This window comes from Genypterus blacodes, unplaced genomic scaffold (genome assembly GCF_046128005.1).
Source record: "Genypterus blacodes isolate CSIRO-AG114 ecotype Tasmania unplaced genomic scaffold, CSIRO-AGI_Gbla_v1 ptg000142l_1, whole genome shotgun sequence".
Classification (NCBI taxonomy): Eukaryota; Metazoa; Chordata; class Actinopteri; order Ophidiiformes; family Ophidiidae; genus Genypterus; species Genypterus blacodes.
In genome coordinates, this window is record NW_027466944.1 from 65,524 (window position 1) to 93,240 (window position 27,717).

Sequence of the window (27,717 nt, forward strand, 5' to 3'; positions counted from 1 at the left end):
TCCTAGCTGACCCAGAGGCTTTTGCAGGAGGAGTAGAGGTCATGGAGGTTCTGAGGCTCCTTTTTCATTTTTGTAAGGCCCTGTCAGAGAACAGGAAGTCAGCTGCATTGCCTGTAAGACCCCGCTACCAGAGAGTGCTCCTCTGCCTGAAGATAGTAGACACTCTGGCAATACACAGCCTGAACTTTTGTTGCAGAACTACTCACTCTTCCCTGTGCTGCGGCCTGTGCACTTCAGCCGTTCCTCAGTTCTAATTTGGTGTAGCCATTGAGTGCTGCCTTGCACGTTTGCACAGAAGTTGCACTCCTTACTCTGCCACCCAGCTGAACTTCTTGGCTGAGTGTGTGCCAAAGGTGGCCAGGAATTTCAAGTAATGAGGCTTGGTCTGAGTTTTTACAGACTGAAGAAACGGGGGCCGAGTTGTGGGTTGTTTTTCACACGGTACCTAAGGTGGAAAGAACATTGAAGTAATTACAGACATTATGTATTAACATCATATCGCAATGCGTTATCAGAGCTTCTTCAATGAAATTTGGACCGGATTTCTCACTGAATTGTTACAGTAATAAAAACCAAGCAGACATGTTGATGTTTTTTTGAGTAAACAGTAAAAATATATTAAAACAGAATTGCAACTGAACTGTATAATAGAATTGAATTCATCTTAGAATTACATTTAAATAACTGCTGAGTAGGTCAGCAGTATGAAGGTAAATGTTTTGAAACAATGAACAAAATAATAATTACAAATGGAATAACAATAAACAAACTACAAAGACACAAACGCACTTTTTGTCACTCTTCTACAATCATAGCCCGGATATGAAGGATATTGTCTGTCTGAGCAGCTTATCATCTAATCAATGATTGATAACGATGTCCTGTTGATTTGGGACATTCCAGTACAAGAAAGGAAATCCTACAGGAACGTTTGGATAATTAGAATAATTAGTTTTTCTATTGGTTGCAGAGTCATCTTAAAAGTGGGGAAAGATGGATGTAAAAAGATCCAAAGTAGGCTTTTCTGTGCATCAAAAACTTCCTCAGTGACTCAAAGAGAATTAGTAGAATTGTGTTCACATTACTAATGAATAGGAAAGGGGTTTGACTTGTGTATTTGTTGATTGTGTTCTCACAGAGATCAACAGAGCAAATTCAGAAGGAGTATGAAAGAACACAAATAACAGCCGGACAGAATCCTACAGGTTGAGATGCAGAGCTACACAGACATTATCAGACCTGATAAGTTGAACATCTAGCCAATAGATTCAGTCTAAGCCATTGCTGCTTTGCATGCCGTGTCTGTGTCCGTGCACAGGCGCTTCATTCCAGCGTTAGGAAATATACATGCCATGAGAAAACAGCCAGTTTCAGGTTAGCTATCCAAAATACTCAAATGTATTTCACTTGTATGAAGATACCTCTTTTCTGGGGCTACTTCCTGTCCCTCGCTTTGCTGATGGCAAACATCCTGACGAGTGCAAGTGTGGCAGACAACTTCAAGGACTGCAGCCAGTTTTTCTACATGCAAGCAGCCCCTGTGGGAATCAGAGGAACTAACCTGAAGAGGATCTGCCAGAGGTACACAGACAAAATGCGCTATGCGACATTGTACGATGGCAGCGGCCACATTCCCCTCTACTCTGCCTACATCTTCAATAAGTCTGATGGGAAGAAGAGGATGGACACACCGTGGATGTATGAACCGCAGGTACACAGAGCAGCATTGTTGTCTTTGGCTTAGCAATCCAGACCAGTATAGATAGGTTGTTACGAGAGACTGATGCATGTACATTATCTTCATGTGTAGGATTATCAGCATATGTAAGGAAGCTTGGGATGAGCCAAATGCCAAACAGGGTCATCCACATTGGCACCGTAACTACAATTAGGTTTACAATTCAGTGATTCCACATTTGTTTCTCCTCTTATCTTTGCAGTTGGTTTCTGATGATGAGGGCGGTAATATGAAAGCCCTACCCCTAAGTGACAAAAATCCCCCCCTGATAGAGGACAGCCAGGCCATTCTGGAAGACTACACAGATGCTGTGGAATATGGACGTGGCCCCCTGAATCCCGATCTGCACCAGGCACAACCTGATGACAAATCCTCTACCTACACCCTGACCAACGTGGTTCCATTGATTACAGACTTCTTAGACATGTCCTGGAACCCATACTTGGACATAATTCGTAGACGCCTCAACAACTTCTGCTATGGGAAATCTTTCATGGTGACAGGGGTGACTGGCTCTAGGGCGACAATTCAGCGACATAACAGGGAGCGCATTGTGATCCCAAAACACTTATGGCTGGCGTACTGCTGCCCACGGTTTGACCGTAACTCCCCGTATGAGGTGAGGTTCATGTTCCCTAGTTATGGGGGCTATGCACTGAATGAGCAGACTGGACACAATGTGATGGAGGTCCCTCTGAAGACACTGGAGAGCTTCCTGAAGAAACAGGCAGGCATGGAGACTGAACTGGCTATTTTCTACAAGGGCTGTGTGTCAGAGAACCCCTTTAAGAAGAGAAGGAGAGAAGTGACAAGTGCTTTAGTGTGATGAAAGATGGATCCTTCAATAAGGATGGAACTGTATACAACACAAACAGTATTGACTTTAATTGAAGACTTTTAGATGCACATTGATAGTGAGACAGATCTATCGCTGTTGTAAATATCAGAAGAAAGAAGAAGTGGATGCAATTTAATGTTCACGTCAGTCAATATAAGACCAACTGCCTTTTATATGTGTGTTCGGGTTTATGATACAGAAATAGCACAGAATAAGTCTCTGTCATGTGAATCACTTAAAATTCCATATTCTGAATGTGCCTAAGCAAAATGTCATCATCATGAACAGAATATTCTACCTCATTTGTGCTCTCATTAGCTTTCTGTATCTGAAAATTCTTTTTGGAACAGCACAGCTCTGAACAAATGTAGTGTCACTGAGAGAGCACACTGAGGAGAAACACATGGACACTTGGAATTAGTTTATAATGCCATATCGTTACTGAGAATAATGGTAATAGACTGTAGAATCATGAAAACATTAATATAAACAGTAAATTATAATAAGTGACCATTGTGAACAATATTCCTCATGGTGCATGAAGCAACAGGTACACAACAAGTGGCCTTATTGTTTGACAATGTTGTAATTTATGAAAATGCTGTGAACAGTGTTTATTCTCACCCTCTTTGATCAATTGCTCCATGTGGAGATTTGTCTCTCTTACTTTCGCTCTGTCGTGCCATCATATCCAAAGTTAACAAGCTGCTTTGAAGGAGGTATTATGGAGATGAACCCTCAGGAACCAGGAGGAGGAGAGGAGCCAAGTGGTGTAAGTTAACTAGTAGTCTGAATCCTTAGGAACCAGCTGAACCCAGACCTATATCAAAGGTATCACTGGAAAATGTTTATCTATAGTATTGTATGGTGTGTTTGGTATCTTTAGTAATGTTGTTATCTTAACTGGAATTCAATAAAATTCTGTTCATTTGTGGAATTCTGTCAACAAACCCCTGAGTGACACACTCCTATTCGCTATTGGCCAACTGTTCCTCCCGCCTGTCATGGGTGGACCTGTCCAAGTGTGTGAGTGTGTAGTTTTGCATACTGACGCCTGATTAGAGAGCGCTGAGCGTTAATCCTGTATTAGCTCTTCTACTGAACTCCATGAGCAGATACAGAAAGACTTTAAAGTATTTGTAGCAGCTAATAAAGATATTTTGGAAAAGAAAGAATAGAAACTCTGCTGACCTACATCCAGGCCTTAGCAGCTTTTGTTGTGACGTTGTCGGCATGGCATATTGGACAGAGCTGGGCTTCCTTCTTATCACCATCACAGCGTCAGTGGTAAGAGGCACGGTGGAATCCCAGTTGTCTCCAGAGTGCAGGGAATTTCTTTACATGGGAACTCCACCATCAGGGCTGGAACACAACTCCCTCCACTTCATTTGTCAGCGTTACAACAGCAAGCCACGCTATGTGACGCTGTACAACACCATGGATCATATACCTGTCTACTCTGCCTACACCTTCAAACGCTCAGAGGGAGAGAAGTGTGTGGATGTGCCTTGGATGTATGAACCTCAGGTAATACAAAAGACATCAAATGGCAGCATTACTGTGTAAATACTGTATATATGTTGTAACTATGTGTATGTAGCTGTTGTGTAATGTCAGAAAGTCCATCTTAGTTACTCTGGGTCTCGGCCTGTCTGTTTTCCACAGCTTTCCAAGTCTGATGGCACGGGGGAAATGCAGCCGTTCCCAAGCAATGACATGCACATGAGTTTTGAAGATGCCCAAGCTGTTCTGGAGGACTATGCAAACGCTGTCCACTATGAGCGTGGAACCCTCAACCAAGATATACATCAGAATGATCCTGACGACAAGGCCTCCACGTACACCTTGACTAATGTAGTGCCTCTTGTGCCCAAATTCAACACCAGAATCTGGAACATCCAACAGCATGTTGTACGCCAGCGCCTCAACAATTATTGTCGTGGAACAGCACATGTAGTCACAGGTATCACCACCTCAGGCAAGATGATCCGACGGCAAAACATCAACCGTGTTGCAGTGCCCACTTATGTGTGGTCAGCTTACTGCTGTGCTGACTACGATAACAATGCACCGTATAATGAGCGCTACAAGTTCCCAGCCTTTGCTCATTACGGCCTCAATGAAGAGGAGAACAACCACGTGTTGGAAATCTCTGTCCAGAAGCTGAAGGAGTTCCTCAAGAAGTCAACCTTTGTAGACCAGAATTTTCAGATCTTTGTAGGAGACTGTGTCCCACCGTATCCCAAAAAAGTTTAGGAAATAATAGTGGACCAGTTTGCCTTGATCATGGTCTGTTTTCCTTTTACAATAGATCCCTGGAAAATACTTATCAGATGTCACATTGTATGCTTTGATCTAAGTTCACATTAAGTGTTATTACTGACACGACACAAATGTATTGATAGTGTCTTACCTTGATTGAAAAATGGACATTGTACTAAGATTAACAAAGAAGTTGCAGTAATAAATCTTTGTGAACTATGAGTGAACTCTGAACTATGAAGCATCATTTTCACTGCAAAAAACTGCAAATCATCCCAGTGATTTTAAACTATGTCCTTGGTTCTGGTTAAATTACGAGAATGAGAAATTGGAACAACAGAAGCACTTAAGGGCCTCATCTGTTTTTTCTCACTTTAAAACTTTTTACAATAAAATACCACTCTATACACTCTAAATTCACTCTATATGTGTTTTTGAAGAACCTAATATTAAGCTGTAAATCACCAGGTGAAAATATCTTAGAGATAAACACACTGTAGTGTTGCATGAGTGTAAAAAATCACATTATGTGTAGTTAGAGGGCTGTAAGTCTCCCATCTACATTCCAACATATTCAGTTTGTCCCTCACCTGCATTAACGCTCTCCCTCTTTCTTATTCTCCCTCTCTCACTTCAACACTAAAGACTACAAGAAAGGAAACAACATTATGAAAGCTTTTAGAAGGAAATTGAATAAATGCTGTAATACTATTCTCTGTATCTTTAAAGGCGCTCAGTTAATGATAACATTCACCACTTTTGAATGACTGCCACGCCACCAGGGGTACTTTGAATATATGTACACAAGGGACGCCATCAGTCTCTACTTTGCATACATGGAAAAGACTTTACAATGGACGTCCACATTGTTGAAACTACAAATGTGACAGAAAGGGAAATAGCGTTAGGGCTGATAAGGCAGGAAGCGAGTTGTGAGCTGCAGCAGCTTGTTTGACGAGTTGGAGTGGTGCGTTAGGGGCTGATAATCGGAAAGGAAGAAGGTTTAAAAAAAGGTGAGGGGAGAAGAAGCTGCCATGATGGTGCCGATACCAGAAAACAGTGCCATGCTCCTGGTTGTGAACTTGCTGACCTGTGTGTTGCTGCGTGGAGCCGACGCTGGAGTGGTGGAGGATTTCAACCATGCAGAGCGCTGCAAGGACTCTCTGTACATGGGCACCCCACCACGCGGATACCTCGGCAACTCCTTTAGGAAGATCTGCCAGCGGTACGAGGATAAGCCCCGCTATGTCACTCTCTACGACCCCCACAAGCACATCCCCATGTACTGTGCCTACATCTTCAAGAAGTCAGACGGGGAGAAGAAAGTGGATTTCCCGTGGATGTTTGAGCCCCAGGTGCGTTTCTTTGCAAATTTCCAAAATAATGATTTTGCTCACAGATTTACTGCAAGTCTGAGTTTCAAATTATGTTTTAATCAAATTCTGTAAATCAATTGGATATTTGGATCTTTCTGTGTATGTCACTGTAATATGTAGTACACAAAACAGAACTGTGCACCTATCCATGCAGATCTAAACTACGCTAGATTGAACAGGGTTTCATTACCTCTCTGGTAAATTATTATTTATTATTCATACATATACATTTAAGTCTAATTTATTTCTATAGCCCAATATCACATACAAACTGCCAAAGCTGCCTTTGTTTAAACTGAGGCAACTAAATGACTGCTATTATGAATAAATAGGAAGCTTCAGATAAGAGGCTTTATTGCCTGTAATGGTTCAAGAAGAAGATAGTGTTGTCATTACTATACGCACTTTAGTGTAGAGTTATGCAAACGGTGGATGTGGAAAATATTCTGGTGATAAAAGGGAAAAAGAAATGATCAAAAGGAGAAAATCGTTTTCCTAATTGAACCTTAAGTATAATTTGAACATGGTTTCTCTCTTTAGCTGGCTTCAGACAAGAGCAGCAGTAACATGGAGTCCTTCCCCCAATCCTCAAACATGCACATGAACTTTGAGGACACCCAAGCTGTCCTGGAGGACTTTGCTGATGTGGTTAAATATGAGCGTAGCCAACTAAATCCAGATGAGCACCAGGCTGACCCAATGGACAAAGCTTCCACTTACACCCTAACCAACGTGGTGCCACAGATCAGGGAGTTCAACATGGGTCCCTGGGCTGAACACCAGGACGTCATCCGCAAACGTCTCAACAACTATTGTCGTGGAAAGGCCTACGTGGTCACCGGGGTCACCACCTCCGGGAGCATGATCCGTCGCAACAACCTAGACCGGGTGGGTGTACCAGAGTACATGTGGTCAGCCTACTGCTGCACAGACTTTGACCAGAATGCTCCATACTTTGTGCGCTACAAGTTCCCTGTGTTTGGTGCTTATGGGCTCAACGACCACATCAACAACAACATGGTTGAAGTTCCTCTGAAGAATCTGGAGAAATTCCTCAAAGGGAGAATGGATGTGGACAAGAACTTCCAGATCTTCTACAATGACTGTGTGCCAGATATCTGATGTTAGACTAGAATTATAAGTTGTGTTTTAGAAGATGTGTTATGATCATAGCTTTAGCACATGATTTTAAAGAGGTTGTGGCTGTGAGATATTAATTTAAGATGAAACTGAACTGCATTTTGTTGTCAGATTCTGCTGTAAACAATAAAATGAGAAAAGAATTGGAGTCTGTCTCATAACGGTCAATGACATGTCTGCTCATTTAAACATTTTCAAATTAAGTTTTGGATCACTCCAATCAATTTGTGGACCAAATTTAGATACATAAATGAAATAAAAGGAAACAAAAAGGTTGCACATTCAAGGATCTGGCACAAGTTGAATGGAACCATAAGAGGACAGACAGTTTATAAGTTTGAATTCTTCACTTTTCAATAATGATTCCATCCACGTGATGGCGCTGCAGCTCATTTTAAATGACAACTGACTACAGCGTCAGCTTTGTGTTTTATTCATATTAATAATACTCCCACCCTGCATACAAACAAGGAAATTACACATTTATCTCATTAACCAATTAGAGATACGTGCGTGTTTATGGCAACTTGGTTTCCTTTCCCTTTGTTATGGTCTGGGGCAAACACAGATTGTAAAATGAAGACTGATCCAGATCTGAGACTCTCTGCCACACCACCCATCCACGCATTTGCAACTCTGCTTCCTCCACTGGATCTCCATAGTAATGAGGGTCCAGGACCAGCAGGTGGCTCCCCTGCTCCCCAGTGCAGACCCCTAAGATCCCCTTAGAGGAGTTGTCCCTATCGCCTCCCATCATGACTGGAGATCCCTGCAGCTCAAAGTGCCGATGGAGCTCCTGCACTGCCACCTGCTCCAGCTCTGCCCCTCCACCTCTCACATGCACCACCTTACAGGCCACATTATAGAAGAAGTCCAGCACTAAAGAAGCTTCAAATGTTCCAATCCACCCCTTTGATCCTGAAAATGACCCTGGCTTGTCCCCCATGGACACCAGGGCCTGCTGGATCTCTGGGAGGCTGGGTGGAGGTCTGCACCGGATGTTAGGTGGAGACCAATTGTGACACAACCAGGACGCCATAGTCTGAATGGTACGGTAGCCACATCCCCAACCTCTGTCATCTTGCCCATCACAGCCATAATGGTAATAGAGATACTCTCCATTTAATAAAGAACATTTCAGAGGATGTGACATTGGGCTGGGTAGACCAACATGGACACTTTTCGCTAAGGTTTTGGTCCAGTTTGCGTTCGTAGTCACAATCTTCCCCATGTCATCTGCACGAACTCCCCAGTCGATGGCCTCCTCAGTCATTCCTGCTGCTAGAATATATTCTTCCATTATCGCCGTTTCTCTATGCGTTTCCTCGCTTTTCGCGTCGAATATAACGCATTTTAAAAGACCAAAACACTCCAGACAACATGAGCAACTTGTGTAACCACATTCAATGTCCCCCTCGCTGCACGCGCACTAACTTGAGTTCCGCTTCTCCCACTTGTGGTGCCTTCATGAACTCTAATAAATAATAAAAATAATAAACACATTCAACACGTAACATGTGTTTTGGTGTATGGTGTGTTATTTAGGAAACACGGCGGAACAAAGCTAGAACTTGCTAGATTGTCAAATTAGGATGGAAAAGCACACACGAATTACATTTGATATAACTATAAATAGCTTTTTTTATGGATTGCCATGATTAAAACCCGCACATGATAAATTTACTGTTACATTGTTCTCGTTACATGTAGATTTTCTCAGTTACAGCCTGTGTACTTCGCTGTTCATATAGATTCCGGAATTACATTTTTCCTTGAGCTGATGAACGTTACACAATCGGTGCGCGCGGGGAAAGAGCACACCTGCTAAACATGCGAACGTTAATGACTTATAACGTTGGTTCATGGACAAAATGGCGACTCGATTAAAAAATACGACATACGTCCTCTATTTACTGTTAATTCTAAATATTATGCTTTGCGGTTCCGCTGAAAAACAAATTTTGGTCAAAACTCGAGGAAAAGTTGGACTTGAAGTGAAATGCGGAGAGGCCGGAGTGAGAATAACCGTGAACCGAGCCTTTGTGGAGGAGAGACGTGTTCCGTTCAAACCTGAATACCTTCATCTGGGCCCAAACCCAACACAACATGGCGCCTGTAGACCCGCTTCAAGAGGCTCTGGCTCTGGCTCTGACATGGTCATTTATGCGGGCTTAGGAGCATGTGGGGCCAAATCCAGTGTAAGTGATGGAGAATAGTGAATGATGACAGAGCCGTAATTTTGTATTAACGTTGTATTGACTAACACCATCCATAGAAAATAATAATACATGTTTTAAAACAAAGGGCCACAAATAACCATCTGCATTTGTGCCATTAGACACCAATTTGGCAGTTTACACAACACAATTTTAGTTATTTATGGCCTACTGTCTCAGAACACTAGAAACTGTACAAGTGGGTCATTATTATTAGAGAAAGTATCTCACTTAATGTCTGTCTCTATATATGAGATACTATCTACAGCCACTACAATGATAAAGCAGCTCACTTAGTCTCACCTTTCAGGGAGACATTCTTATAATAACAAAAAAAATATAGGTAAAGTAATTTTGAAAAATCAGTAATTGTTCTTATTTCAGCAGGTAGGTGTCTAGAACATGGAAATTTAGTGAGTGTTTTTTTCAGGTGATTAAATTAGGTAGCCTTTGGCCTTGAGTCAACCTTTAGCCTCAAACAGTAGGTTCAAGATACATTTTGTCACACAGAAGCATGTGTGCCTTTTGAAATCCAACATTACACTAAAATATATGGTTGTGGCACTTTTTGCACGATTCACCTGTGTACTTCTTGATATCCAGATTATAGGGGAGTGGCTCATCTATTCCAACCAATTGTTCCTGTGTCCTGCTGTCATTCCGATCTCTAGAGGCAGTGTGATAGTTAAAGGCGCAACTACTGTTATACCTGTTGAATGCCATTATAAAAGGTAAGGCAGATACCATATCAGTGTATGAAACCTGTGTGTTCCTTAAGAAAAGTAATTTATTTACATATCAGTAAAGCATAGCTGCATTTGTTATTTTATATTAATGTTTCTAATATAACCAAAATGTGTTATAATTTTTATGACATCATCATCTAAGTCAAAAGGTTCCAGCTAAATAATTTTTCATGTTTTGAAAGGAATCAAAGTCAGCAGGGGTCAGGGTCAATTCAGGTGATTTGGGGTATTGATCTAGCTCAGTGTCACAATCATGGACAGCAGCCAGCATGTACATAAGTATTGCACATTCACCCAGTTTGACCACTAGCAGACCCTTCGGCGCCTAATTATGTGAACCCAAACCCTTTTATCTCTGTGTCAGCATAGAGAGCGGAGAGTAAATGGCGAACCACTATCTCCAACCTGGCTACCCATGACCTCCACTATCAGTGCTGTTGGCCTGCTGCACTTCTCCCTTAATACCATGACAGGTGATACCAGTACTGTACGGGATTGTGGCAAGACTTGGGCTTTCACTTACAACTGTAAAATATGACAAGAGCATTTCTATCTGGAAAGTGATATGAAACTAAAACAAATACCAAAACAAATGTCTGTTTATCCTTGTGCAGAAGGTTGGACCGCTCCACGTAGTTCCTCAGTGTACCAGAGGGGGGAAGCAGTGTTTCTGGAGGCCCGTGTGGAGGACCAGCAGCACCCTCCTCTCAGGATATATATTGACTACTGTGTAGCAACTCTGAGGCCTGACCCTCTCTCCCTGCCCAACTACAAGTTTATCATTAACAATGGGTCGGTCTTTGCCTCTAACAAATTGTAATTCACTGAAAATAACAGTGTGGTGTGATTTTATCTCTGCATTTATCATGTTACGCCTCTGTTGCTCTCCCTTTACAGATGTCTTGTGGACAGTATATTTCCCGGGTCACCTTCGAAATTCCTCCACAGGGAGCAAGCTAACAGACTTTCTTTCAGTGTACAGACCTTCCACTTCACCCAGGCTACATGGGAGCAGGTAACAACACCAAATTGGATAGTAGTTGGTTCTTTGAAAAGTATTCATTGGGCTTATCCTATTGCATTTTTAATGTAGCTTTGTCAAGTATTTCTTAACAATTGCAGTATAGATAAAGACGTATTTTAACACAATATTATTGGAAAAAACAACAGCACAAATATGTTCTGTAAATGAAGCTTTCTTTTTCCAGATGTTCATTACCTGCCACCTCAGGGCCACTCTAATACAAATCCCACTAAGCCACAGCAATAAAGCCTGCTTCTTCCACAGCCCCACATTCAGGTGCTCAACAGAAATATATTAATCCTGCTGTATGTTGTGAATTTGAGCTCCAGATTATGATTCATGAGTGTTGTTACAGAGATGGATCACAGAGTGCGACAGAGGGATCACAGGATTTTTTTCTGTCATTTAGCTGGCGTGCCGCAGAGGGAGACAGCAACTTGTGCCAATGCTGTGATTCTGGAAACTGCTTGGCACAGGCTGCAGAGGAGAGTGGTGGACACACTGTTCAACCACAAACAGGTTGCTCAAACCTTTACAAAACAAAACAACCTACATGATTCTGAGAGGAACTCTCAGAATCATGTACTGAACTACTAGTTGTGCTGACTCAAAATGATAGTGTGACTATATATATGACTATTATTGTGTACTTATTGTATTATTGTAATTAAATCAGTTGAATGTGTTTTTGACAGAAAAGGAACATGAGGCTGATATAACAGTTGGGCCAGTGCACACCCTTCCAGTCTCCCATTGGACAGGCCGGCATTCACTCAAGTCATATTCAACTTTACCTTAGGTAGGTACAGAGGCCATGAAGACCAAAACCAGAAGAAGGCACAAAGACACAGTGTGAAAAATAAAAGGCTTCTCACAGTTTGCAGTTCTGCCTGTGGCTGATCATGACAAAGAAAATACAAGGTTTAATCAATTCATTCATCTTCATCTTGTCAAACCATCTGGATTGAATTATACTACCTCACATCTTTTTACTATTACAGCATTTTCATGGACCTTTCTGAACTGCCTGGCAGGGCCTACTGAGTAGTTTCACTTTTCTTTTTAGTATACTCATGAAGTTTTCCCTATGAGGAGTTTTCTAAGCAGTTTTGTTGTGAGCCATCACAAGTATTGGCTATAGATAGTTAGGTAGCACCGTCGTTACAGGAGAATGTGTTTTAGCCCTACAATGGAACCTAAAATATCCCAGAGGCAACAAGCAGATCAGAATAAACAGTGGTTGAGCTAAGAATGGAACAGCTGCTCAATGTGTGTGCATCATGTCTCCTGCCTGTCACATGAAATGAGATGGTCCAAATCCAATAGGTGTACTGGCATGTTCTTAAATTTAATTAAGTTACAGTTTCCAATTTTTCGTCATTTAATTGTGAAAGCTCATCTATAGGGTGCCGCATATTTTAGGCAATTCATTACATTACATTACGAGCATTTGGCAGACGCTTTTATCCAAAGCGACTAACATTACATTACCACCCTTCGCAGAGGGGGGAGCAATTGAGGGTTCGGTGCGTTGCTCAGGGGCACCTCGGCAGGGGCTCGAACCGGCGATCCTCCGGTTCCCAAGCGGAAGCACTACCCACTGAGCCACTGCCTCCCGATTCCAGGAGAGATTCCCCCTCCACAAACAAACAAATATTTAAAATAACACATCTAGACAAACTTGACATTTCTTAAAGACAGTGTGCAGATCTAAGGAGGAATTTTTCTTTCATATATATTTACAGTATATACGCACAAAACAAATTTATGAATTGAGGTTAAGGGTTGAGTTGAAAAGTGAAAGCTACACCCTTCAAGCTCTTACGGGGCTTACAGCCAGCAAAAGCAAGTTGGAAATAGCAGACAGCACAGTCAGGACAGAGCAGCGTGGAGGAAATGACAGGTGACGAGAGGGTCATTGGATAAGAGAGGGTGTGAAGTTCAAGAAGCCAGGCCAAAAAAAAATAGCACACATGACAGCTTGGCAACTGGGAGAATACCGCAAATGGATGATGAAAGGGCCAAAGAATTGCTCACAGGCAGTGTCAGAGTGGGTAATCGGGAGAGGTAAGAGGAATCCTGGTGGGCTGCTGCAGCAGTAGGTCAGGCGCATGACTTCTCACCGACCGTCTCTCTCTTTGCGTCTCACTCGCACATGCACCGAAAAACAGCTGCAGCCCATACCAAACAGTGGTTGCTCGAGGGGTATAAGGGCGCCCCCCCTTCACCAATCCCAAAATTGGTTGAGCCCAGGTTTGCTTTTGAATCGATTGATCTATTGACGTATCATAGCGACTGGAGGAGTCACTCTCCTCATTCACAGTCCTCTGCCAGTGAAGTCAAGTATCAGTGATTACCTGAGTTATGTGATTTAAAATTTAAACACCACAACGAAAATGCCTGTTAAATTAAAGCAATTTTCACTGAGGTACTGGGCTGAAAATGATTCCCACTCCGGCCCTGCTCACAAGGGAGCAGTGGAACAGAACAGGGAAGTTGATCCCTAACACATAGAAGACAGTTGGCTGGGTAGATGAGATGAGATGAAACAGAGCGGTTGGTGGTGTCTTGTTCACTTCTACATCTGCTCCAAGAAATGCTGGGGCTTTTCGGCCGAATCTGACATCTTTCAGTATTCAGTGTTTCCCTCTAATGCATAATTGGTATGCCTATTTGTTAAACTAGTAAATCTTCATTGATATAATTTCTGCCCTGGAATACTGTCCTACATACGCAGCAGATCCCAGCTTTTAGGTCAGTAACTGTGGTCATCAAAGGTTCAACAGTGTAACAACATTCTTGTCACTGTGGATGCCTGGAGCCTGAAAAAAACAACAACATCCAACGTCATCCTTGGCTCCTGCTTTGGCTCCGGTATCCCTCACAGTCAGTCCTCCTATTCTTTTATGTCAGCTTCCTGTCTTGTGTCGCGCCAGAGGAGCAGCCCTGGCTGGCTCTTGTCCCAAAAATTGAATGAGAACGCAACACACACATATACGCACACACGCACACACACACACGTGCAACGTAACATCTGTGCACTCCTGCATCCGATCTGTTTGCATCAGTGACTCCTGGTTGTCTAGTTTATGACTCAAAGGGGTGGGGGGCAGTACGGTGAGAGCCTATGGGTTCATCCCCAGCTCTACATCACCCCTCCTCCTTCAAAAGCATCCCAAATTCAATGACTCATTAATTCCCTTTCTAACGAAGGAGTCACTTTGACTGGACACACGCCCCCGCACCCCCCCACACATCCCTCACCTCCCACCACAATCCCCTGACCTGGTCAGGATGCATGGCTTGCAGCACGTACCTTGTCTCCCTCTCCTCTCCGTCTCTCATGTTGGCTCAGACATAAGCAAACATCCCTTTGAGCAAACAGTGCAACAATCCTTCAACATTGTCTTCAGCTTTATACAGTAGTGACTATGTAGTTTTAAGGCTGACTAATATCAGAAGTAGATATGTAGATATGTCTGCTGTAACACTATTAAAGAATGTCTAGAAAACAGCTACAATATGCGGTACTTATAGTAATCATGATAAATAAATCATTCAATGCATTCATGCCTGCCATCATACACCTCACATAAGTTTATGAAATGCTGACCGCTTAACTACGCACGTGTCGTTTGTAAAACCTTTATCTCTATTTGCCGTAGTCTTAGCTATGTGTGTCACTTGACATAGTGTGCTGGCTCCTGATAACACAGATGCAAACATGATTTTACTTCCTGTCTGGTAAATCCTGTAGTCCCGAGAAGATCCCCCTCCCACTTTAGTGACACACAGAGGGGACTTCCAGGAAATTTCAATAAGGGCCTCTAAAGGTCAGGGTTAGGACATGGGACATGAATATGCTTGAAGAGGTAAACAGAGAAAATCAGGAAATGGCAACATTCAAACATCTTATTAATGACAATATTGTCCCGTTGTGGGGTCCTATAGAATAACTTGCCCGTCAGAGGCCTATTTGTTTCTTTGTGTCACAAGGAAGCCATATTAGGAGGAAACTATTCTAAGAATGTCACCATGGATGAACTCCAGCCCCTCACTGAACCTAGTTTCCTTGCATCTTCCTTGTTTTGATGTTGGCACAGACACTCCACACACCTTGGTTGGGGTCAGTACCATATTGCTTCAAATCAAGTTTATTGAGATTTCTTTGTACAGCAAGTAAGTATTTCATACTGAACCATTGCAGTTAATTTAAAATTGTTTCCAGGATATCTATGGGAGGATTGAACATCGACTTCCCCATCACATCAATTTATGGCTTATGTCTGCTTATTAATGTGACAAAAACAAGCATCGCTTTTAGACATCTGCTGTTGTCTCTCAGTCTTCTCTGCTGTTCCTCTGTCATTACTGATTGAAACATCAAAGTTTTGCTATGACAATCTGAAAGTGAACACCTACATTTGCGGTGATTGCTCACATGTGCTGTGGTTTTAAAACGAGGAGTTTCAAGTGGTCTGCAAATTCTCTTTATTTTACTTTGATGTTAGGGTTAGTTATATCCAAACTGATACAAACTTTATTGCGTTGATGCCTCAATTTATAACTTGACATTTCAATGAGAAATTCAAGTTCAGATCCAGTGAAATAATGCCATAAATGCATCTCTATGGCCGAATGTGTAAAGGGGGTGGGGGCATGTTACATACATCATGTTCTGTTGGACTGGTAGGACTGGGGCCTCTCAGCACTGACAGGATGCCTACAGAGCCATGAGGTGACGTAGTTTTACTGATCTGCACATACTGTATAAGACAATAACATAAAGGTCATCTTGAGGATAACGGAGCAGAATGCAACCCCTCCACTTCTTGACATGATACACTGATCTCCCCATTGTAATTCATTGCACTCTGCTAAATTAACGGATTTGTCTATAACATGAAACGCAACAATCACCTGTTGATCAATATTCACGCTGTCACTGTGGAAGTTGTATAGCGATGATGTTGTGATGAAGTTCCCTGAGAATGACCCGAACAATGGATGGGAAGTCTCCGCGCGGCTTTTTTGGAACATTATTTACTTTTTAGGCCAAACGTTTTGTAAACAGTGCCCATTATTTAGATAACAATGAAAGAAAACAGTTTAGCCTTAAGGGGGGAGGGAGTTTAGATTGTCATCGAAGAAACAATGCGACTTTATTTTCAAAGTCATCAATAAAAAAATCAAACAGGATCAGTTAGTAGAAACACCTACCGGATAAGTACAGGAGATCCACAAAAGAGCTTGGTAGTTAATTAATGGGCAATAGACGGACCTATGGGCCAAACCGCGAGGACCCTGTGAGGGGCTCTGCGGACACCGCTATGGAGTTTCCCCGTGAGTTATGGACATGCCTTCAAGCTTTTTCCTCTCTTCACTGCCTTTACTCGCTTACTCAATTTTGATGCTATTCTTTCATGCAATGGGGACTGCGTGGGTTGATGTTTGATCGCCCACCGTGGCGCGTAAAAAGGCACGTCCTCGTCCTTGTCGGGCTTTCGCGTTATCGCTTTATCCGCGGGTAAATAAAGGGTTTTGCCAGAGTACATCGGTGATGCAAAGCCAGGTAGATGACCGCACAGACCCACACTCCGCTCGGATCGCGGAGCAGAGCGCTTCTTCAGTGTGTTTGGGCGCAGACCTGCGTGTGGAAGTGAACGCGGGCTCCTCGCTTATTTCTTCACAATGTTTTTAAAATATGCGGCACCTGATTGCGAATGTCGCAGAGCACTGCTAGAGGTAAGAGCGCTGGAAATGTTTTGATTTGGAAATGAGCGGTGCGCTGCAGTCAGTAGGTTTACTACAGCAGACTGTTATCACGTGGATGTGCCTTGAATGCACCACGGACTTGTTTTATACTAATGTGATTATTGACCGTATTTCTAATAACCCAGTGGCTTCCACGCCCTTTCTCCTCTGTTTTATGCCAAGCTCCTATAAACTGTAAGACCTGTTTCTGGAAAATAGAGGGCTTTTATTTATTCATTACATTTCTGTGTATAGTAAATATTAAAGTTCAATTTTCAATGAGGATTTGAGCTTTGTAGCAGGTGATTGGAAAATGTCTGCTGAATAGATGTGGTCTGACTTCTACTGCACTGGAAACACTCGTGTCATTCTTCTCTAGCATGACACAGCAGAGTGGAAAGTTAGACTTACTGAATGCTAGTGCTGAATCTGCAAGTTTGACAGTCATCACACAGTAGAACTCCTGTCAGCAGGAAAGAGGTTATCACAGACTGACAGCTATTAGGGGTTTCAGTGAAACTAAACAGGAACTATGTCACATGTGTTATCTGATTACTGGCCATTCACAATTCTGCACTTTCCCATTGCCGGATAGAATATAGATAAGGCGTATTTGATTTAGAGTTGGACAAAACAAATGATGGTCAGATGAAGGTTGCATGAGGTGGTCAGATGACCACAGTTTCAAAGCATCTGCCTGGAGTGGCGCTGATCCAAAGCACTCACTTGTGAACTACAGCTTCCAATTTAAAATAGTAACATGATTTTGACACCTGATGTTGGCTGGGAAGTCTCTTTCATTCTGGCCACAGTGCTAGACTGCAAATTCCAGCACTGTAGTGAGAATGTAGTGTATGTGCGCACGTGTGCCTGTGTGAGAGGACGTTTAGATTGATTCATTCTCACGTAGGCAGTGGTGGAGGTGAAAGGTCACCGGTGGTCCTCAAGGAGGCAGATATTTTATGAACAAGAGACCAGCATTTGAGCAATCAGCATTTTGGAAAATACGGACTGGAGACGCAACAGATGGGGGACAGGAAGCTGTAGGAGCAGGTGCAGATTACTCACAGGCTTACTTAGGGTTCAACCTCTGATTGGCCAGAATTGAAATTACTTAAAAGGCATAAAACCTTCTTTTTTTACATTTTAGAAATACAAAAAACACATTGCTGTACTCACAGTGGGACATGAAGAGAGCGTGAGGGACAAACTGCCAATCCTGGCCCCCAGCTCTGCTGCTGTAGACGCCGATTCATACCACTCATACACACCCGACACGTTGGGGTAAAATGGATGAACAGGGCAGCAATGGATTTCCAAAAGAAGGATGCAAACAGGATTTATCCTCATCTATCTGTTCAGAATTCATTGAACTGATGGGACAGAAAGTGCTAACGGGAATTATAAGTCAAATAAAATTAGGAAAATACTTTTATACAAATACTTTGTAATTCAGTGCTTAGTGTTTTAGAAGAAATGGACATGAATATCAACATGGATAATGCAGCCAGGCAGAAAATCACAGCAGGGCTGCAACCCAATGCCTGTGAAAGAATAGAGCCTGAAAAACCCTCTGACAAAATATGGGTGGACCACTCACAAGCAATATGTCTGAATTACATCAGCATTGGCAAATCAGTCAAAAATAGCTGATGATGCAGAGGAGAAGTTGGCTTCTCGTGATGGTGACAAGGCACTGAAGGGAAAGATGGATCTGCTCCACCAACTATTTTTCTCAGCAACATGTGGAATAACACAACATAAGGTCAGAGCACAAGTTCTACCCTACAAGAGGTTGAACCTGACTGTGCAATGCTGCTGATTTAGTGAGTGTGCTGAGGGCTTATGGCATTGATACCACATTGCTTGAGCAGAAGCTAAAGCATGTTCTCAACAGTGTTGCAGCTGCACAAGGAGGACACAGAGACAGAGGTGCAGTTTCCACCAATGTTTTCTGATAAAAGACTTTGCTACCAGGAATACAAGTAAGAAAACCTTATAAAGGTGAGCACAGCTTTTTGTTATTGCGAGACATTGTTGCATCTTTAGGGTATCTATCTACACATACTATATATGGTGTTGTGGTTGGGTGGCTGATAAGGCAATTGGTTGACTTATTATTGGTGTCAGGCTGTGGTCGGTCTCTTTGTGTGCACATGACTTCTGTGGTGCGTTCACAAATCACATCTGCTGTGAATCTGAAGTACTTGTTGCATTTGTGCATTTTGAAGTATTTTTGTTGTATTTAGTGATGTTCCCTCTGTGTGCTCAATCTCAGGCTTTTATGTGAATGCTGATGTGATCACTGTGGTAGGCCTATTATTGTTATAATCATCATTACTATTGATTAATGATTATTATTGATAATGTCATTATATACACCATTCAGTTTGAACCATATTTAGTTTTATTTAGAATAACTATAGCCAGCTGCCTGCCCAAACTGTGCAGCCAAGGGGCTTCTTCCAGAGCACCATGATCCGCCCTGTGTAGGAGCCATGATCTCAATCAGCTCTGTGTTAGTATCGTGTCATGTTTGGGTGCGGTCACATGGGTATAGGTGGTGATGGTCAAAGCACCCAATCACCTGCATTGTCATGTGGAGACAGAGTGAGTAGGGAGCTGCTATTTGTTGATTGTTTCCAATAAAGAGGACTAAGCCGTATCTGAATGAACAACGTAAGTGCTTCACAATGAAACAACTGATGCATGGAAAGACAGATGCATGTATCCCTCTACTGCCCGGGGATGAACAAAACAGTGGTTAACAAGCATTATGAGCTACACCATTGCATTTAAAGAAGATGTGACACATTGGCTGACTGAAACTGAAGGAAAGTCCCCCAAGCCATGTGATATACAACCTGCTGTGTCATCTATTTTACTGGACTATCTTGATGATAGTAGAAACCCAAGTGAGAGAAAGACGGGATAAAATCATATTTGGAAAAGAAACAAAGACAAACAGAAGAAGTGATCTCGTCTGGTGCTGACTTGTTTATTCCATGCCGGCCAAATTCAGAGGGACAGAATCAAATAAACACAAGTAGAAGACCTGAAGCCAGATCAAATCAAAGTCCAGTAGCAATATCTCTCATCTGTGCTGCCCGCTGCGATCTGTCTCGCGGGCTGGATCGGCTCGCAAACTAATTAAGTGAACTTGGATAATTTCTCACGGCACACTTGACGATCTCTCACGGCACACTAATGTGCCAAACACTGACTTAGCCTACAGTATGTGTCAATGTTAAAGATGGTTACTCTAGTGACATCCTGGTAATGGTATTATAATTCTTCACTTTTGTTTAAACTGTATTCTTTGTGCAGTTTGTGGTTATGATTATTGAGGAATCTGGGACATTAATCTAGCCGGTTTCTGACCTCTCCGCCTGAGAAGATCAGCTGGATTTTTTCTCATCCTTTTGCGTCACACAGCCCGGCTGCTGTGAAAGAGTGCATTCAGCATGTAGCACAGTGGAACGGGATCAGGTGCCCACATGACCCAGAGCTAAAGAACCACTGTCACTGTCACAAGTTCAGCCAGGGAAGGATCAGAGTGTGATCACTTTCAGTTTGTGTTCTTGGTTTGATACTGTAACTCTACCAATCAATAAAGGTGACAATGTAGAACTGCCGTGTTGCAGGAAGGTTTCAGTTTCTTCCACAGTTACCGATCAATGCTCTAGCATGATTGACACAGATGAATGTGTGGAGGTTAAGTGCAGTCACTTGACCAAACCTTTGACTGAAGGAGCCTAACATCCTCCTACCTGAGATGAATCTTCACAGACAGATATTACCTCACACTCTGTAGAGATTAGATTACATGATCTACAGCACTAACAATCATCAATTCCTACACAAGCTGTAATGTTATGAAAGTCTGATGTTGATCTTTCTGTAAAGCTAAAGGACCGAGCAGATCCTGAGTGAGATGCATGAAGGTAGAACAAATGGAATTGGGCAAAACATTGATATTCCTGTAGTGGTGTTCACGAGGATCTCTAGGAACGGATGTTCTTCAATAAAAGCTGCTATCCATCCCTTGGTTCATTTGTTAAGTTAACAGAGATCTCCATTACAATGTGTAAATGAGGAAGGAGCTTGTTTGTTAGGAATGTATCCATCGGCAACATCATAAACTACAACACGGTTTTGGAATCACATTGATGCTTTACTTTCTGTCCTTTCCAGCTGATGCCCATCTGCTCAATCATGAATCTATCTCTATACCAACAGTGATTAAATGTCTGCATGTTCTATCTGTACTTGCAGGACTGCTTGCTTTGCTGTTAATTGTGTTGGAGTGGACCCGGCCGGGCCTGCCGTCCCCGCTGAGGCCCATCTGTGATTTGAGGGTCCTGAACCATTTCATCCAGGAAGCACGAGATGCAGAAACTGCTATGGTTAGAGGCAAATACTTAAACCAACACGTGATGCTTGTTGCAGGCGTTTGTGGTATTGAATTGCTCAGCGAGACAAACTTGGGATCACAGGCGACAGGACTTTCACCATAAGTTTATCTACTCATGTTGCAGCAGGGCCTAACCACTCTAACCTCACCTCCACTCTTGTTCACTCAGCGGTCATGTCGAGAAGGATGTAGCCTGGCAGAGTCTGTCACTGTTCCACAAACCAGAGTCGACTTTGATGTCTGGGAGAAGAAAAATGTGAGTATTTGCACAGAAACAACCCAGTAAGAAATCCTGCACTGTGTTGTGCTTCCTAGAGAGCTTGGGGCGGGGCGGGAATTTTCCTGATGTTGTGGGCCTGTAAATGTCCTTTCTTGGGTGCTGACCTGCCATGGCGGGAACCTTCAAAGGGACATAAGAATGTTGTAAGTTCCCTGACGCTCTACCTTGTGTTGACCAGGCATTGGATCAAGCCCAGGAGGTGCAGACCGGCTTATGGCTTTTGCAACAGGCCCTCAACTTATTACGAGCCTCAGTCACCAACACAGCACTGCACAGCAACATAGACAACTCTATCAGAAACCTGCTCAGCATAAATGCTGTGCTGCGGAGCCTCAACATACAAGTAAGTATGAGCAGAGATGAGGATTATCTGGCTTCTTCATTACAATTGAAGGTGAATTGGTGTTACATTTACACCTGACACAGTGGTTCAACTTGAGTTTCTTGTAGCCGAGCAATAGTAATTTTTCTGGCACGTATTATAATCATAAGACCCGGCTACAGGCACTGAGGCTGCTTTTCAGGCTTTTCCTTAGACTACTGAAGTCAAGACAACACAAGCTTCATTGAGTTACATCAGAGCTGAGGTTTTGTGGAAAGAACAAACCAGCCAATCTCACCAAGTTAAGATAAAGAGAAGTGTTTTTCACAACAAGAGAAATCTGTGCCAATGTTTCAACACTACCTAAGGTGGACGTCTCACATAAGCTAAAAGACATGAATATGAAGTCATGACACCTGCCAACCAAAAACTTAAGACTCAAGTTTTTAGCTGTGCCTGCAGGAAAACTAATAATGAAGCATGGAATCACGCTAACATGTTTGATTTACCAGTTTGGAAAGAGAAAAGTAGATCTGCTTATCCAATGGGCGATGTTGAGCAACGCAAATGCTCACTAAGTTATGAGACCTCAGCTCCATGAGGTCATAGCTGTAGCACTTAGCGTTTTATATATCAACATTTCTTTGGCCTCCTTTTCAGGATTTTACTCCACCGGCAAGTGTAGTTGGGAGTGAGGAGACATGGCGGGTGTCCTCCGCCCCAGACCTGCTTCAAGTCCATGTTAACTTCCTGCGAGGCAAAGTGCGGCTGCTTCTTTTGGATGCACAGGCTTGTCACCAAGATGTCAGCTGATCAGCTGATCTCATGACTCCAGGTGAAGCTAATTTGTGTTTCCTAAGGCAAGAGGAGGGATTCGGGACTTTGACCTGCTCGTTGGCTGGCGGAAGCTGTGTGCAAAGAGAGAAAGATACGGCTGTCGTCACTGATCCTGAGGAAGCTGGAAGGAAAGGACGGTCCCAGCTGGAAGGAGGAGAGATAACTGCACTAACATAGTGGAATAGAGACACGGTGAAGCACACATTGACCAAACACGAGGCCTTTGGGAAGCACAGCTACAAAAGCTTTTCTACTGGCTCTCTCTTGCACTTTGCGTGAGGATGTGGGTTGTGATTTAAATGTTTAACGTAGTGTGTATGTGTGTCTGTTTCCAGTCTGACCTATGCACCTATCTCTTTAGACTGAACTGTGGAGTGGACCACCCAGTAAACATTGCACCAGGAAAATGGAGGACTGCCCGTTTCTAGGCAGGCTGTCCATTTCTAGTAAGGCTGTAAAAGGACAAGTATGAAGGAGGCCTCACTTACACGCCTTTATAACAAATCTATGAGGCACTGCTATGCAATGTTAGTCTTATTGGATGACTTTGTTTCAGTGACTATTTTAATGTGTATTTAATGGTTGTCAATTACTATTTATACAGATTTTCTACTTTTAAGCTCCAGTATGAGTTGTATTTTTTTTTTTTACAGTCTTGGATCTTTAGTTGGGTTCAAGTTACCATGGTAATTGTGTAACACTGAGCACATTTGTTTTCACATGTTTATGTACTTCAGCTGCAATTGCACACTTGTTTTTATATATAAAGATTGTTTGTCCACTATTAGCTGTTGTATTTGATCTTTTTCAGATTGATGGAAGGGGGGGGGGGGGGGGTGTGAGGTGTTACGGGAACTGTGAAGCTGTTTTGTGTTTATCTGCATTTGTGTTGCTGCCCAACCAGCACCAGAGCCTAAACACAGATTGCATGACTGCAAGGGAAAATAGTTCATCAACCAGCTCCCAGGCAATCATGGGCCAGAGAACTTGAGACTTTGGCGAAAATGGGCACTCACCAATTTCAGAATAGTTCTTCCTTGTTGTTTTCCGTCTGGTTGTCAGAGCAGCATGTTCTTAAGGATGTTTTCTTTCCTGTTCTTTTGTCCCTTCATCATACCATTTTCTTATTTACAAAATATTATTCCACTAGAAAGGATGGATAGCAAGACAACAAGAGGAAGTTTGTGTCAGCGGTGTCACAAACAAGCCGTGGGATTCCTGCCTGTAACACTGAGCTGCATCAGACCTCACACAAGGGTCATTCATAGGGAATATACCACAATACAAACACACACACACACACAACATAGAGATGGTACTTCACCAAGAGGAAAAACTATTGACCCATACCTTAAGTCTTGAGGTGTGAATTTCATTGAGAACGACTAAAAGAAGGTGCATCACTCCAAAATCCTCTGCATCTCATTGGAACACTGAACACCTACAGAGTTACAATCTGAGCCCCAGGATCGTCAGACTCAGTGCCACCCTGACATCTATGTGTGGCTGATCCTGACATCTATGTGTGGCTGATCCTGACATCTACTGGACATTTACTGTAAGGACAATGGCCTCGAAATGTCAAAGTCAGATCTATTTATTAACATTGTAGCGACATCACACTGAACACTCGTGCAGGCACAGAAGCTTTCAAATGAAATAAACTTGCATATTCATATTTGGCACTTCCAGGACTACAAGTATTCCAACATGCAAACTTATACAACACTAAGACACAATAAAGCATCCTCACAACAATATGCTCTGTGGAAAATATGTACAATTGAGGACGGACGGGCGCCTTCCAACACGATTCACCTTCAGACCTTCAACCAACACTCATCAGACTACTGCTGTTAACTCAAGGCTTCACGTCCTCTCTATATGAAATATGTCTCATGTTTGTCAATCTGATGCGTCTCTCGACTGGTAAGAGAGAGGGATGATGAGAAACAGTGACCTGAGTAACCTCTGCCCAGGTCACTGAGGGTCAGGGTAGAACACCTTGATGTGAATGGCAGAGTTGTTGCGTGTGCGCGTCATAGGCTCTCCGGCCTCATCGGGATCCTCTGGCTCCAGGTCGTCCACCAGCTCCACCGTGGAGGTGTTGGCTGCCAGCTGCAGCGCCCCCTGGCTGCCGGCCTGCAGCTGGAGGGCGATGTTGATGGCCCTGTTGATGGCCAGGCCCAGGCCGTGGACGCAGATCTCCCTGTGAGCGCCACTTTCCAGCAGCTTCTGGCAGCGAGCGAGCTGAGCCCGGAAATCAGTCTTCATGTTGACGTAGACGTCATTCCGCCTCTTGGGGAGTTTCCGGGGGAGGCGTTTCCGGAGGGTGTACTCCACCGGGTCCATCTCTACAGCGGGGGAGGCCGAGTCCGTGGACACCGGGGCCATGTGAGGGATGGAGCCAGACACGGGGCTGCGTGGCTCCGTCATGTCTGGTGTGTGTGACGCAACAACAACAACAACAACAACAACGGGCTCTGATAAGAATACAAGCAGAAGAAATGTGGACGATCAATGCAACTCGATCATGCACCAACACATGACGTCACTTTAAAGCTATATGCTGTGCTGTCAGTTGCATATTTGAGTAAATAAGCAGAACGAAATTGCAGTTTATAAATGTTTTTAACGCAGTATTTAATAATCTCCTGTCCCTGCTCCAGTTACGTCACCGTTAACACACGACTCGTGTTATTTAGCGCATTAAAATTCAGTATATAGGTCTTAGGCAACGGTTTATTCCTGGATTAAGTGAATGATTTTTCGTGACATCAGCAACAACCTAACAAAACAATAAGAAACAAAAGAGAATGATTTTTTTTATCCCGTATGGATCAAATGAACAGAAATCGTGAAATGACCCAGACATTGAACGCCTCATTGCTCATTAGCAGTGGCTAACAAGCTCGCGGGTTCATTTACAGTCAAATTAACGCTTTATTCTAATAAAATGAAAAACCCTTACCTTCAAAAACAGTAAAGAAAGGTAGAATTTCTGTGTTTACACTATCTCTCTGCGTAACATTAGCAGGCTGCTCGGTGTGGAGACGAGCGTTCGCCTAGCATGACCACCGTCTTCTTCCTGTTGATTTAAAACGGGTAGGCACCGCCACCTACTGGACTGGAGCGAGACTGCAGATGAGATGTTCAGGGACAGACTAAGACTGCTTTATATTCTCTCTCCACTTTTATATTTTATATTATATTGTAACTGAATATGTACATATTTAACTAAATATCATGGCACTTTTTAATTCATTATTATTACTATTATTTATTATTATGTTTTGCTTCATATTAGTGAGAGAGCGAGCACACACACACACACACACACACACACACACACACACACACACAACTGTGGATTCAGCACCATTAAACATGTGATATTGTTGCTGTACAGAATATAAACATTACTTTCTATTGACTCAATAAAGAGACCAAATCAGCTGATTGGCTATGAATGTCTTTAATGTTTCCCAGATCAGAATCACAGCATACAGTTTATAATAACTTCTAAAGTAAACAGAAATATCATCATCTCATTTATTTATAGAGTTTTACTTTTTTTTTCTTTAAAGTAATCATCTTTTTTAAAATTTAATTATTCAACATATTTCTTCATCTCAAGTCTTGGGTTTCTGAATTCAACAAAGAATGTATAGATAAGACAACAGGTGCAACTTGTAAGGTGTGTGTGTGTATACGTGTTTGTCATGGAGGGGTTAATAATGTGCTTTGTGAAACAGAAACATGGTGTCTGTGTGTTCCAACCTACTGCTGTGAAGATGAAGATGAGGGAAGATATGTTATATGTAGTGACGGCATGGTGTGTGTGTGTGTGTGATAAGAACCAGTGCCCTCTCTTCCTCTCATGACTCCAGTGTGAGTCCAGTAGCCACCCGGTCTCTGGTGTGAACGACTCTCAGGGGATAAATGCTGGTATACACACCGCCAGCGCCTCAAAACTGAAGAATCATCTTCAATATCTTCAAGACACGACAGCAAGTCCTGTCACTGTCAACACTCCAGCTAGACACCTGGTGACCTGATGGCCGAGCACCTCGATACACATGAACTAGAAAACAATCCAACAGGGACGCTGCCACTATCTGCAGATTTCAGATGATCTAATAATCATGTGGAATTTAGCCTCAACTGCTTAAAGGTACAGTGAGTCCGTCAATCAACAGTCAGATTGGCTGTAAACACAACCTGGAGCCTTCTACTAAACTTAACACATCATCCATACTTCTTTGCTAACTACAGTGAGATAGAAGCTTCACAACCACATCACAACACAAAAGGTTATAAACAAAAGGAGATAAAAGCCAGAGCAGGTGTGTGACCTCCGTGTGTTTGATACGAGGCATGTTCAGGTATCAGAGCCCTCTTCTCTCTTCCTCATGTGATGAAGAGGCTACATGTAAACACTGCTACATGTCAGGACAGAAAACATTTCACTCAGCACAGATCCCTGACCAGATACTTCATGTTTACATGAGTTCACTGGCTTTTATCTTTGCTCACAGATCACATTTACACAACCAGCTCTACACATATAGAGTAGATGGCATTGGATTTGTCTGAGATCTATTTTGGGCCACACTCACATGTAGAAATATATCTGCCAATGTAACTGTCATATAAACGCATGGAGTTGTCGTGGTAACTCACGTTATAAAGGGAAACACTCCTCTGCTCCGCAGGACAGCCACTGACCGTTCAGACATCCATGTGAACCAAAGTAGAGGTCAAGTGTGA

General features: G+C 42.8%; 7 protein-coding genes across 10 annotated transcripts; 5 read left to right on the forward strand and 2 right to left on the reverse strand.

Annotated features, from left to right (window-relative positions):
* Positions 1–1,459: 1,459 nt before the first annotated feature.
* LOC143012204 (endonuclease domain-containing 1 protein-like) lies at positions 1,460–2,624 on the forward strand. The gene is made up of 2 exons (XM_076165241.1): positions 1,460–1,711; positions 1,941–2,624. Exons 1-2 carry the CDS (start codon positions 1,460–1,462, stop codon positions 2,562–2,564), a joined length of 876 nt encoding a protein of 291 aa, XP_076021356.1. The 3' UTR covers positions 2,565–2,624.
* Positions 2,625–3,674: 1,050 nt separating this feature from the next.
* LOC143012210 (endonuclease domain-containing 1 protein-like) lies at positions 3,675–5,187 on the forward strand. Its single transcript, XM_076165248.1, has 2 exons — positions 3,675–4,103; positions 4,242–5,187. Exons 1-2 carry the CDS (start codon positions 3,810–3,812, stop codon positions 4,830–4,832), a joined length of 885 nt encoding a protein of 294 aa, XP_076021363.1. The 5' UTR covers positions 3,675–3,809; the 3' UTR covers positions 4,833–5,187.
* A 542-nt stretch (positions 5,188–5,729) lies between these two features.
* LOC143012206 (endonuclease domain-containing 1 protein-like) lies at positions 5,730–7,496 on the forward strand. The gene is made up of 2 exons (XM_076165242.1): positions 5,730–6,193; positions 6,755–7,496. The coding sequence occupies exons 1-2, from the start codon at positions 5,873–5,875 to the stop codon at positions 7,334–7,336; spliced, it is 903 nt and encodes a 300-aa protein (XP_076021357.1). The 5' UTR covers positions 5,730–5,872; the 3' UTR covers positions 7,337–7,496.
* Positions 7,497–7,784: 288 nt separating this feature from the next.
* On the reverse strand, positions 7,785–8,761 carry ufsp1 (UFM1-specific peptidase 1). The gene has a single exon (XM_076165243.1). It carries the CDS (start codon positions 8,652–8,654, stop codon positions 7,872–7,874), a length of 783 nt encoding a protein of 260 aa, XP_076021358.1. The 5' UTR covers positions 8,655–8,761; the 3' UTR covers positions 7,785–7,871.
* Positions 8,762–9,225: 464 nt separating this feature from the next.
* LOC143012209 (zona pellucida sperm-binding protein 3-like) lies at positions 9,226–12,265 on the forward strand. The gene is made up of 8 exons (XM_076165247.1): positions 9,226–9,552; positions 10,174–10,301; positions 10,686–10,789; positions 10,931–11,108; positions 11,214–11,331; positions 11,525–11,616; positions 11,750–11,859; positions 12,036–12,265. The coding sequence occupies exons 1-8, from the start codon at positions 9,226–9,228 to the stop codon at positions 12,137–12,139; spliced, it is 1,161 nt and encodes a 386-aa protein (XP_076021362.1). The 3' UTR covers positions 12,140–12,265.
* Positions 12,266–16,612: 4,347 nt separating this feature from the next.
* epoa (erythropoietin a) lies at positions 16,613–23,731 on the forward strand. 3 transcript variants are annotated; one of them, XM_076165237.1, is made up of 5 exons: positions 16,613–16,683; positions 21,370–21,500; positions 21,678–21,764; positions 21,967–22,131; positions 22,771–23,731. In XM_076165237.1, the coding sequence occupies exons 1-5, from the start codon at positions 16,671–16,673 to the stop codon at positions 22,921–22,923; spliced, it is 549 nt and encodes a 182-aa protein (XP_076021352.1). In that variant the 5' UTR covers positions 16,613–16,670; the 3' UTR covers positions 22,924–23,731. The 3 variants fall into 3 exon arrangements, with proteins under 3 accessions (XP_076021352.1, XP_076021353.1, XP_076021351.1); XM_076165238.1 differs by lacking the exon at positions 16,613–16,683 and adding an exon at positions 16,877–17,085 and having other exon boundaries at positions 22,971–23,731; XM_076165236.1 differs by lacking the exon at positions 16,613–16,683 and adding an exon at positions 16,880–17,085.
* Positions 23,732–24,528: 797 nt separating this feature from the next.
* On the reverse strand, positions 24,529–26,057 carry pop7 (POP7 homolog, ribonuclease P/MRP subunit). Of its 2 annotated transcripts, none has more exons than XM_076165239.1 (2): positions 25,919–26,057; positions 24,529–25,385 (listed from the first exon to the last, which is right to left on the reverse strand). In XM_076165239.1, exon 2 carries the CDS (start codon positions 25,381–25,383, stop codon positions 24,928–24,930), a length of 456 nt encoding a protein of 151 aa, XP_076021354.1. In that variant the 5' UTR covers positions 25,384–25,385; positions 25,919–26,057; the 3' UTR covers positions 24,529–24,927. The 2 variants fall into 2 exon arrangements, with proteins under 2 accessions (XP_076021354.1, XP_076021355.1); XM_076165240.1 differs by having other exon boundaries at positions 24,529–25,430; positions 25,919–26,056.
* Between the last annotated feature and the right edge of the window lie 1,660 nt (positions 26,058–27,717).

Excerpts from the sequence above, each read along its gene's own strand:
- pop7 (XM_076165239.1), bottom strand. The coding sequence starts at position 25,383 with ATGACGGAGCCACGCAGCCCCGTGTCTGGCTCCATCCCTCACATGGCC.
- LOC143012210 (XM_076165248.1), top strand. The coding sequence starts at position 3,810 with ATGGCATATTGGACAGAGCTGGGCTTCCTTCTTATCACCATCACAGCG. Across the intron at positions 4,104-4,241 it reads CTTGGATGTATGAACCTCAG|CTTTCCAAGTCTGATGGCAC; the intron begins GTAATACAAAAG and ends TGTTTTCCACAG.
- epoa (XM_076165236.1), top strand. The coding sequence starts at position 17,064 with ATGTCGCAGAGCACTGCTAGAG. Across the intron at positions 17,086-21,369 it reads GTCGCAGAGCACTGCTAGAG|GACTGCTTGCTTTGCTGTTA; the intron begins GTAAGAGCGCTG and ends CTGTACTTGCAG. Across the intron at positions 22,132-22,770 it reads TGCGGAGCCTCAACATACAA|GATTTTACTCCACCGGCAAG; the intron begins GTAAGTATGAGC and ends CCTCCTTTTCAG.
- LOC143012204 (XM_076165241.1), top strand. The coding sequence starts at position 1,460 with ATGGCAAACATCCTGACGAGTGCAAGTGTGGCAGACAACTTCAAGGAC. Across the intron at positions 1,712-1,940 it reads CGTGGATGTATGAACCGCAG|TTGGTTTCTGATGATGAGGG; the intron begins GTACACAGAGCA and ends TTATCTTTGCAG.
- ufsp1 (XM_076165243.1), bottom strand. The coding sequence starts at position 8,654 with ATGGAAGAATATATTCTAGCAGCAGGAATGACTGAGGAGGCCATCGAC.
- LOC143012209 (XM_076165247.1), top strand. The coding sequence starts at position 9,226 with ATGGCGACTCGATTAAAAAATACGACATACGTCCTCTATTTACTGTTA. Across the intron at positions 11,109-11,213 it reads AAGTTTATCATTAACAATGG|ATGTCTTGTGGACAGTATAT; the intron begins GTCGGTCTTTGC and ends CTCCCTTTACAG. Across the intron at positions 11,860-12,035 it reads CACTGTTCAACCACAAACAG|AAAAGGAACATGAGGCTGAT; the intron begins GTTGCTCAAACC and ends TGTTTTTGACAG.
- LOC143012206 (XM_076165242.1), top strand. The coding sequence starts at position 5,873 with ATGATGGTGCCGATACCAGAAAACAGTGCCATGCTCCTGGTTGTGAAC. Across the intron at positions 6,194-6,754 it reads CGTGGATGTTTGAGCCCCAG|CTGGCTTCAGACAAGAGCAG; the intron begins GTGCGTTTCTTT and ends TTCTCTCTTTAG.